The sequence below is a fragment of the Sminthopsis crassicaudata genome, chromosome 5, assembly GCF_048593235.1.
Source record: "Sminthopsis crassicaudata isolate SCR6 chromosome 5, ASM4859323v1, whole genome shotgun sequence".
Taxonomy (NCBI): domain Eukaryota; kingdom Metazoa; phylum Chordata; class Mammalia; order Dasyuromorphia; family Dasyuridae; genus Sminthopsis; species Sminthopsis crassicaudata.
In genome coordinates, this window is record NC_133621.1 from 178,087,691 (window position 1) to 178,099,464 (window position 11,774).

Below are 11,774 nucleotides of genomic sequence, written 5' to 3' on the forward strand. Positions count from 1 at the left end.
AAGAAACCATGACTGAGAGATTCCCAGGTTTGTTTAAAGATTCTGGAAATTTGCAAAATTAAACTGAGATGTGAAGGAGAATTATAGTGTTGGATATTTATTTCAAATTAAGAATATTCTAGAAAATTTTATTTAGGTTAGTTATTTATTCTTTTGGACAATTCTGAGTGAAGAATTCTCTATATATCAGGACATTCTTTGTAACTTAGTCTTAGAAGGTTTACCAGGATTACGTAAGAAGTATGTGTGCTTGCTAAAATTTGAACCCTGAAATTTGTGTTTCCTAGACTAGTTTTTAATCTACTTTGTAACACTTTCCCTCCTAAACAATGTTTTCCCTCTTAAATTAGAAACTTTTTCCTGTTAACTACAATTACTAATTTAATTATTCAAATACCAAAACAATGTAACTCACTGAACCTTCAAACCATTGCAACACTTAGTTTTCTTCTTGACTGATGAAGGTACATCTGTTGAATATTTATTTGAGCTCTTCCTGGAATCTGAGAGTTCTGTTTTTGCTGCCATGTTTTCTTGTCTTGAAGCCATTAGCTGGAGAGAGAAGATCAGATTTTTCTTTATTTTAATGTGTGAAATGATTATTGCCTTCTTACTTTCCCTAAACCAAGCTTGCTTTACATCTTTCTATGTCAAATAAACTGTAAATGTTCTCACTGGGACAGATATTTGAGATTTCTTAGTCAAACCTCTCATTTATAAATGAAAAATTAAAACCCAGAAGGAAGTAGATAACTGATGAGATAGCATAGTTTTAGTAAATGAGTTGGAATGAAACCACTATTCTGTACTTTTCTGTAGTTATTATCTCTACACCAATCAAATATCAAGAATTTCTGGAAAATCTTCTGTTTGTCTACTACCTTCCTGGATCTCCAAATGATATAGAGCAGGGGTGGGGAACTCCCACCCCCTGCTTTTTTTTTTTTTTTTTGATCAGAGACATTTGGATATTTATAAAATCAGTCACAGCCCATACAAGATTATCAACTTGAAAACTCAAGTAGTAGGAGGTTATTGTACCTAGCTTTCAGCTCCTGAGATTGCCTTTGCAGGACCAGACCAAATGATCTTAACAGCCTTAACATGGTAGATGTCCTGGATTTTCCCCACCACAGATATATAGAAAAAACCCTGGAAAAAGAGCACTGAGTTTCACTTCCAAATTTGCTACTAACTACTAGGTGACCTTGTACTATACTTTATGATACTTCATTTCTTTGAATCTGTTTCCTAAAATACAAAATATGGAGTTGAATTAAATAATTTATCTCTAAAGTTATTTCTGCATAGAATTTTATCTCCTTTGGATGGTGACCTGCTTTTTAAAAGCTCATTTCCCAACACTGTGACTTGCACATAGTAGGCAGCTAATATTTCTTTGCTTAGGAGACAGCATAACATTGGGCCTGAAGTCAGGAAAATCTGAGTTCAAATTTCACCTTGGACACTTACTAGTTGTGTGATGGGCAAATCATAATCTCTTATTTGCTTTAATCCACTGGAGAATGAAATATCAAACTATTCTAGTATGTTTGCCAAGAAAACCCCATGGACAACATGGTTTGTAGAGTCATAAAGAATCAGACTAAACAAAATTAACTTGTTTCCTTAGTACAATTGATATCTAACTGTTAAATTCTACGTATTGATGAATATAAAGGAGTTATAGGATGATATTCTTGTTTGTGAGTACTTTATTATCTAAAGAACAATATTACACAAGAAATAAAAGGAAGACAATACATGATTATAGATACTAGCTTGCAGAGTGAAGACTAGAAATCTTATAAGAATTCACAGAGAGATCATTGTAAGCTTAAGGAAACTTAATGGAGGAGGCGATATTTGAATTGATCCTTGACATTTGAGTAAGATTTGGATAAGCAGAAAAGAGGGAGGACATTATGAACATTCCTTAGCTGGAGATTTTCCTTTGAAGTCCTCTCCATCATGGGCCCAAATTCAAGCCCAAATATGTTTGCTCTATCTTGGTTACTTTGACACCCTTAATTCATTAAGAATGTCAATCTTTCACCATAAGAAAGAACATCATTCTTTTTATTTATATGTTGTTTATATGTCATTCTTTTGTGCCTGTTGTGCTGATGCAATATATACACAGAAACACTTTTCTAGTTCTTTAATTCTTATTGAACCTTTAAAGCCACAATTATCTATCCACTCACCTCTTTTCTGAAGCTGTTCATGACAGCCCCTAGTTAATAATAAGCTTTACACCTTAGATCTTTCAAAACAAATCACTTCTCTGATGCATGTACAAATGAATACTAGACTGTAATCTTTTTAAATTTAGGATTTGTCTTCTCCAAACTTTTTTCTCCTTTCTGGCTCTAAACCCAATAAATGTTTAATGAATTGAACTGAATTAAATGTGCATGTACCCACATATATGTGTGTATATATATATATGCATATATATCATATATATACACATATATCTATACACACATATACATATGCACATACATACATACATACATATGGAAAGACACAAACATATTCACAATTTTGTGATTTTGGGGAAATCATCTGACCCTAGTTTCTCCATCTATGGGATTAGGGAGGTTAATTTGATCATCCCTAAAGTCCTTCTTAGTTCTAAAAGTACATGCTATTTTCCCTTCCTAGTCTATTTGGGGAATAGGGGAGAAGTTGGAAGCAAAGAACAAAGTATTTAGGAATAAAAGAGAAATTAAAGATAAGCTTATCTTTATGCTTATTAATGAGGAAAATGAGTAATAATAGCAGTACAAAATGAGTCATAAATATTCAAAGTTACCCACAAGCTATAACCAAATGACTCCAAAATGCTTTTCTAGAGGGAATATTAAGAAGAAATTTAAAGGAAGTCAAAACTGAAAGGTTGAAAGAGAAAGAATTCTAGGCATAAAAGAGATAATGCAAAATCACATAATGGAAAATGGAGTGTTGTTTGTGATAAACAGTGAATAGGGCAATATGGTTGGATCTAAGAATTTATAAAAGGGAGACTATAAAAAGGTTGGAAAAGGATAAAGAACTAAGTAGTATAGAATTAAAATTTCAAAAGAAGAATTTTAAAATGTGATTTTAGAGGTAAGAGTAAACCACTTTAGCTTAACTGAATAGGGGAAGATCTAAACTTTAGGAAAAATTTTGACAGCTAGGTAGAAGGTGGATTGGAATGTAAAAGAACTTATGCAGGTAGAGCAATTAGATGGAATTTAGAAGAAAAACTTAGGCTGAATAAATAGATGTGGGAATCATCTGAATGGAGATGATAATTAAGAACATAGGAGCTGAAAAAATTGCCAAGAGAAAAAAATCATAGAGAGAAAAACATAAAACTGCTTAAAGCAACAACAACAACAACAACAACAACAACAACAACAACAACAACAACAACAACAACAAACAACTCCAAAGCTTTGAGAGACACTGGCAGTTATCAAGCAAAACATGGATAAAAATCCTGAAAAAGGACTAAGAATTAGTCAGATAGGAAGGAGATAAAGGAAGGAAAGTTATGAAAACCCATATAAGGAGATTTAAAAAGTAAGAAAAGTTATGAAAAGCTATTGAGGAGTGAAAATAGCCAACAGCAAAGTAAAGAAATAGGATTGAGAAAGGGCTGTTAGAGTTGGTAGAGATCATTAATACCTTTATTAATACCAGCTTTAATTGAATGATGAGGTCAGAGGTCAGAATATTTGTTTATATACAGGCTGCAGAGAAGGAGACAGTATGTAAGGGGTGATTGAAAATTAGAGAGATAATGAGTTTAATGGGGAAGGCAATTTAATGGAGAAAACACACAGGAGTAGAATGAGGCATGCCTGCAATGGAGTTGTCTTTGGCAAGTAGAAATGTCACCTCATAAGAGACTGAAGTGAAAGACAAATAATGGAGAAGGATGTCTATGTTAAATGAAATGATGAGGTAGGGAGAAGAGAGAGGCCTTGGTGAATAACTTCATTTTGCTCATGAAGAAATAATAAAGGTCTTCAACAGAGATGGTTGGGGTTGGGGTGAAGGAATGCCATAGGAGCTTGAGTAAATAAGAAAAGAATTGAAACAACTGATGTTTTGAATAGTTTAGAGAATCAGTTAGGGAAAAGCTGTAAGATTGTTTTGTTATAGTAAGGTCCCTGTTGAGATTAGTGTTTGCTTATAGAGTTTACAATAAGCATGTTTTCTCCACTTCTTCCAGTGCCATCTAGCAACATAGTAGTGGACACCAGAAAAACTGCCCATTAGCAGATAAATCTTTTTGGTTTGGAAATCATCCATTAAGATTTAGATGGATTCAAGCTCTGCCCTTGTCATATACTGGCTATGTGACTTATAAATGCTCAGTGGTTTAGCCAGCTCTTTCTAATGCTGATCTGAAGTATTAAAATAGGGTTTCTTCACTGGGAAGAACCAATAAAGTCACACAATGAATAAGAAGATATTTCCATACTTAGAGAGAATTTTGGATGACATTCTAAAGAAGTTCAGAGGAAAAAGAAATTATCTAGAATATTGGAAAGTGATGGATTTGGAATCAAAGGGTTTGGTTAAGAATCTGAATTGTACTATTTTTTGTATTTTGTACAAATTGCCTTAATTTCATCATCATAAAGAGACATTGAACTAGATAATTTTAAGTCTAAATTAGTAAAGTCATGAAGAGATAGCATTTTTGTTATATTTTGAAGGGCATATAGAAGTTCAACAACCATAGATATAAACTTTTTAGAGTCTAGAATACTTGGGTTCAAATCTTACTCCAGTCATATATTATCTCTGTGACAAAAGGTCAACCACTGAACCTCTCACTGTTAGTAGCAAGGTGGCTAGTACTCTGAATTAATAGAGTAAGTACCCAAACTGATGCTATATTGGTTTGAGAAATGATTTCATATGCCAATATGTTATAATTTGTGACTGGATATGTATGTTTTTGAGTACAATGCATGTGTATATGAAAACTTTCAGGAGAATTCCATTACATATAGACACCCTAGAAATATATGGTATTTATATCCACATACTTTGATAAACATATATTTTATTTGTAATTTCAATGAAGTAGATAAAAATTAGCTAACAACTCATCTGCTTTTTATATTACATGTAACAATATATGTATATATGTGTGTGTTTGTATGCATGTACATGGATATATCACATATGCACCATATCAAAATAAGAATTTAAAAGCTTCATTCTTTGTTTATTCAAAATGGAAGAATAAAATTTGTTCTCTATGAATACAAATGAAAACAACAGACAACAATGGCTGCCCATATTTTGTTGAAATAGCATGAATTTTCAAGCCTTCTTTTGTGAGGTTATGTTTGTTGAAAGGAAAAAAAACAATTATCATACTGGATTGTAACTGGGATAAGTATTCCCTTAGTCATAATTAGTACAAATATGGCAGGATAGCAAAAACAAAACAAAACAAAACAAAAAAAAAACAAGGAAAACTAGATTTTGTGTTAGAAGCAAAAAATTTTAGAGATGATAGAGACTCAAAAGACTATCTAGTCCAACTCATTCCTAAAAAGAAGTCCTTTTATAGACCCCCCAAAAGATAATTCAGTCTTTTGTGAAGTTCCCTAATTAGCAGAACTACAAAATCTCTCTAAACAACCCTTTCTGCTTCTGGAGAGTTCTACTTGCTAGAAATTATTTTTATTTTCATTTTTCCTGATACAAAACCTAAATTTATCTCTTTACAACTCTGACACTTTGCTCTCGGTACTGCCATCTGGAGCCAAACAGAAAAAGCTGTCTTCCAAATGACACAAAAATGGTTAAAACCCTATACATTAAAGGTTCTCTGTGTTGAGAAAAATAGAATGATCTTAAAAATGAAAGAAACTTATGGAAATAATTTTCTTAATTACTTTGAGTTTTTTCTGTATTGAATGGCTCAAAATGCCTGTGATAGGCTGAGTGAAATAATGTCTAGTAGAAGAATACAAAGTGACTATCTAAACTGAGTAAATATATTATTAACCAGTGGTAATTTCTAAATCATTCTCAGAGCTCAAATCTACTCAGGAAAAGCCAACAAGTTTCTCTTCCAAATGAAATGTTCCACTTGAACACAGACACTATATTTCTCATGAATCTTTTATTCTAAATGCAACACATTCTCAGTTCTTTCCATTCTTTATTATGTAAAATATACTTAAGCATTTAAATTTACCTCCTCTGGATGCACTACAGTTTATTAATGGCCTTCTTAAATCTGTGGGATCCAGATCTAAAGAAAGTTTAGTTGTGATTGACCAGGTTAAAATATAGAGGGTTTCTCACCTTCTAGAAGTTATACTTCACTTAATAATAACCTAAGATGCCGAATTTAGTGAGCTCATTTACATTGACCTTATGATCTACCAAAATCCCAGATATTTTCAGACTTCTGTGTCATTTCCAGGTCTGATATTAACTATCTATGTAACTTTATACAAGTTACTTAAATATTTTGTATTCAGTTCTTTATCTATAAAGTTAGGGAGTTGGATCGAATTATCTCTGAGTTCTCTCCAAGCTTTAACTGACAATCCAAAGGTAATGGTATGAATTTGGCATTTCCTTTAGCTGAGCCAAGAGTGAGAAGGTAGAGTTATTTAATTTTAAATCTGAAGAGGAATTTAGAGATCAAATAAATTACTCTCCTTTGAAGTATCCAAGATTAAGTGACTGCCCTGATCTTGTATAGTTAGTATGGTTGAAACTATATCTAGGAATCTCAAAACTTTCTAAGGCATCATAATTCTTCTCAAACCCCTGTTAAACCTGCATGTCTCTTCTCTCCCCCAAATCCTTCTTGAGACCCTCAGAGCAACTGAATGGGAAGTTTAATTTTTTTTTTTTTTTTGTCTTGAAAAGAGTATTCCATGGATCTGAAGGAAATGAAGAAGAGGAAACAGAGATGCTATTCTTGTTTGTTGTCTCAGGTTTCCTTTGAAATTTTAATTATTCTTATGCTCACATCAACTGCTGTCAAAGCTAAATAATTTTCCTGCAGAATTGAATCTTTATTTATATTCAACTACTTCTGCCACTTATTATTACCTCATTTACCTTCAATGTTTATGATCATTGGGACTCATAGAGAATCTAGTTAGAGTGTTGTAAGGTAAGTTTCCCTTATACATTATTTGGACATCTGAATAAAATAAATATACTTAGGGAATGAGGTAGAGTATATTGGGAATGGGACAAATGGAATTGGAACTCTACTTAAACATTCTACTTTATCTACCATATCTGTTTGGGACTTAAGGAATAGAAACAGTATTTCCCACATCAAAACTGATCTATGTATAATTCTCAACTTTATCTTAAGCACAAAGTAAAAGCAAAGCACAGCTACATTTTAAATAAAAGTTGAGTAAATAGAGCAATATCTTAAAAAAAAAGAGAGAGATTCATTTTGGAAAATTGGAATAATATTCATGACTATTCATAAAAATTACCGAAATCTGGTTGAATAAAAAAAATAAATTAGTAAATCTAGAAGGTTCTTACCTAGATTTAGAATTCAACTTCAGCAGCAGTACATCCATCCCCTTTTCTGTTGATATTGAATGGACTGTCTTTAAGTAAAAAGCTCAGTGTTTTTTTTTTTTTTTTTGTTGTTTGTTTGTTTTTCCTTAAATTTTAATCACTCTAGTGATGATTAACTATCTTATCTGGCCACAATGCTAGTCAAACAGAAATAATTGCTGAGTTAATGTAAACTTTCAGGAAATTGACATTTCTTTCATTTTGTACATCTTCCACTTCTTATATGCTTGTATTAATAAACAGATAACATTAATATATTCACTGAATTTTGAAATTATTTCAAGTATATTCAAGTTTTCCACTTCAGCTTATTTGATACTTGTTGACTTTTCTTGAGTACACTTGAGCTCTGGGAATGATTTGGAAATTATACTGGTTTGTATATTTACTCAGTTTAGATAATCACTTTGTATTCTTCTACTAGACATTACTTCATTAAGACTAACACAAGCATTTTGAACCATTTGATATAGAAAAAACTCAAAATAATTAAGTAAATTATTTCCATAAGTTCCCTCCATTTTTAAGAAGATCAAAGTCATTCCATTTTTCTCCACACAGAGAAGGAGTTTTAACCATTTTTGTGTCATGAAGCCTGCAGATCATTCTCAGAACAATCTTTTAAATTGCTTAAAATAATATAAATAGAATCATAAAATCAGTTATAGGGAAATACATTTACTAAAATACATTTTAAAGGTTTTTAAAATTCAGCTTTAGAAACTATGCTTTAAAGTATTCTTCAGTTCCAAAGGCTAATCCAGTGCTGATAAATATTGAATTCTCTGATAAAACTAAAAGGCTGTTTATCTATTCAATTGACTTTCCAAAAGACCAAGTTAAGGAAGTTGGCCAAAATAAAGAGACCTTTGCATTATGGATTTGCTATACTATGGAATGGGAATAAATGGAAAGTAAAAATTTGGATACCTTCTAAGTCTTTATCATCAGTTTTCTGTCTTTCAATTTTCAATGAGACTATTATTTATTATTAAAATATGAATAATATTCTTTCACAGAAACAATTATTCAGTCATCACAGTAGTGGTTTACAAATGGGACAAAATGAACTGATCCCAGAACACACTTATTTTGAATTAAATATTAAATATATAACAAACACAGCATCTTTGTTTCCTGTTATCAACACCTAAAATAAGAGATATCCAAAAAAGGAGTGGTAAAAAGGGAAAACTAAAAAGTATCTTTCCTAGGTCCTACCTTTCCCACAAAAACCATCAAATCATTAAAACCTCTTAGTTGCAAAATATCTTTTAAAAATCCCATTATTAAAGAAGAAGTAAAAAACAATATGTCAAAAATAACTTGGGCATGTCAAAATTATCATCAGGAGCCATATCTAGATTTGTTTTGCAAGTGTGAACTCTACTATGTTCAAAATATTGTATTTTTCTATGTTTGTATCTATTTTTGTCTGGTATTGGTATGGTATCTAATTTAAAATAATATGAATAATAAATAAATAAAATGTTAAATAAATAGGAAATGCTTACATAAGTTGTTATGTATATAAATTCATACATCCTGCCAAAATTAAATAATTTACAATATACTTAAACTAGTCATGTTTTTTTTTTCCTTCCAGGAAGTGTAATTTTCTACTTTTAAATACTAACTCTGAATTTCAATTTGGACTCTATTTAAATGTTAAGAAATTTTTTTTTTTTTTAGCACATTAAAATTTTATTTTCCTTATTTATTTATTTCTTTGCAGTTTAAGTGGATTTTTAAAAGAAGTATAAGCTTTGTGATATTGTATTTGGAACTTAACTATTATCTATCTAATGTTGTTCTCCTTCCCCATCTCCTTCCCCTTCATCCATCACAATTGTGTTATCTGTGAGCCAGAGATTAGTTCCATTTCACAGAGACTTCCTCTAGGAAATTCCAGCAACAGTTTGTTCAGTAGATCACAGTGGCTGTTTGGAAAAACCTGAATAGGTAAAGAATGTCATGCATTGTGGCTCTGTGGGGTTCTGCTTTTGCATCCCTCTTAAACATCTAAAATGACAATGATTGCCTCAGAATTTGATAGATTCTGGATGCCTTCTGTATCTGTAGCCTAGGGAGTTAAGGCAGAGAGGATGTTTGGCTTGGGTCAACACATCAAGCTTTCCTTTTTTTTAAAACAAATTAGAGTTGTGGGGTGGTATTACTTATGTGAGAAAAGCTATGAACTACAGGTAGAGAACCTTTATGTGAAAATCCTTGAAGAAAGAAATAAGAACAATTTTATAGATAAGGAAATTAAAGCTCAGAGAGAATTAATTATATCACTACATTAATATAGGTAGTGTCAAAGACAAGATTAAAACTTCCATATTTCACAGCTTTCACAGTGTGTAAGAGTCAGAGCATAGATTTACTGAAAGCTAGTATCAATGACCTATACTTTTTATTTATGTATTTATCCAAATTGCTAAACCAAAGGCTCTTCCCATCAAATTTTTCACATCTTAATTGGTTGTTTGTAAGATATCTCATTTGTTAGAGAGGAGTCTACCACTTATCATATTTTGTAAAGGAGATGTCTATTGTGTTGCTTAAAAATTCTTAAATATGCTTATTATCACTGATCTATATGAATACTTATTTGTCCCATAATTTAGCAGAGGTTTTATATTTTGCATTTTTATTGAAAGCTTTTGATTTTATGATTTAGGACATCTTTTTATCCTAAGGAATGCTTTCTGCTGTCATCATTTCAGGTGCCTTCTTTATTGTTGTTCAGTCATTTCTGTAATGTCTGATACCTGGTGAGTCCATTTGGAGTTTTTTTGGCAGAAATCTCCTTTTCATTTTACAGATGAGGACATTGAGGCAAACAGAATGACCTGTTCAGGGCATACAGTCAGTACGTGTCTGAGATCAGATTTGAACTCACAAAGATGAGTCTTCCTGACTTCAGGTTCCATATTCTAGTCTCTGCATCATCTATTTTTCCTGAGTCATTTTTATTTTTTTCCACAAAGAGAAATTTAATCTGCATTATAAGTATGGAAAATCTTCTGTCTGATTTTCTTGTTCTTTATAGGTTTAGTTTAAACTACTGAATCTGACAATCTCAGGATTAAGGATCTTATGTAAGTATAAAGCTGTTTTGCCTTCTACAATGTATAAATATGTACTTCAGTAGTACTTCAAATTTGCACCACATATTGACTTAGAAAATTACAAATTAACATTGTCAGGAGTTTTGCAGCCTGAATAAGGCAGAAAGCTTCAAGTTCAGCATATCTGTTGCATTCAATATTCTAGAAAACCTGGAACAACTCATTTCTCCTGATTTTGTCATGACCTCTGCCACCTAAATAGGTACAGAGAAAAGTCTCCCCTAATGGTGGCCTTCATTTTGCCCACCAGCACTAAGAAGGTCTTCAAGATGGCATTCTTCCTTCTTGCCCTCATTTGACCCTCTCTGATTCCTGGGCCACTCAAATGGAACCAATAATTCCAGTAGAATATGGAGTACCATCAGGCTTACTATCTGTCATTGTACTCTACTGTTCTCCAGGATTTATCATTTTATCTATTGATAGTAGTCTTCACCCAACTCTGTCATTGGGCCTGCTAATGAATTCTGAACTTCTTTACCTTGCCATTGTACCCTTAGAACTTCCAGGACTATACATCTATCCTGTAGGTGAACTTTTTAAATATCTTATTTCTCTTAGGTAAAGTATGTGCTCTGTATCTCTGCCACTTAACCTTCTGCTTGATACATAAAAGTACCCAATACATTTTTGCTTATTCATGCATTCATTCATTCAGTCCTCTATCTGCTTTCCTGGATAACTGAAATCTTTCGATTCTATAAAGGTTTTGTTCCAGCTCTACTTCTTTTTGTTTGATTATGATTATGATTAACTGCTCCTGTCTTAGTATTCACCTTGACTTTGTGTACCTCATTTTCTTATTTGGACTATAGTGATTGTTCAACCATCCCAACCTTTTTTCTATTCTATAACAAATATAAGGACAAGGACCTATCATTTTTCATCTTCATATCCTCAAAAATATTTTAAAATATTTATGGAATTAATTTGATTTCTTAACAATGCTTCAAGTTATGTACATCACATGCATCCATTTTCAGTGATGAAGAAACTAGACATGGAGTGGTTAAATAATTTATTTAAGGTCATATAGCTGGTGGAATACAG

The 11,774-nt window shown here is 31.9% G+C and overlaps 1 protein-coding gene across 3 annotated transcripts in view; it reads right to left on the reverse strand.

Annotated features, from left to right (window-relative positions):
- The window catches only part of LOC141543514 (solute carrier organic anion transporter family member 1B3-like), a 69,187-nt gene extending 61,570 nt beyond the window's left edge, over window positions 1-7,617 (reverse strand). For 2 of the 3 annotated variants that reach the window (XM_074268877.1, XM_074268879.1), the window contains exons 1-2: window positions 7,552-7,617; window positions 421-552 (exon numbers count right to left, since the gene is read on the reverse strand). In XM_074268877.1, coding sequence (XP_074124978.1) covers window positions 421-549 — 129 coding nt within the window. In that variant the 5' untranslated portion in view covers window positions 550-552; window positions 7,552-7,617. The remainder of the gene's footprint in view (window positions 1-420; window positions 553-7,551) is intronic. The other variant, XM_074268878.1, reaches the window with a different exon arrangement.
- Window positions 7,618-11,774: the final 4,157 nt, after the last annotated feature.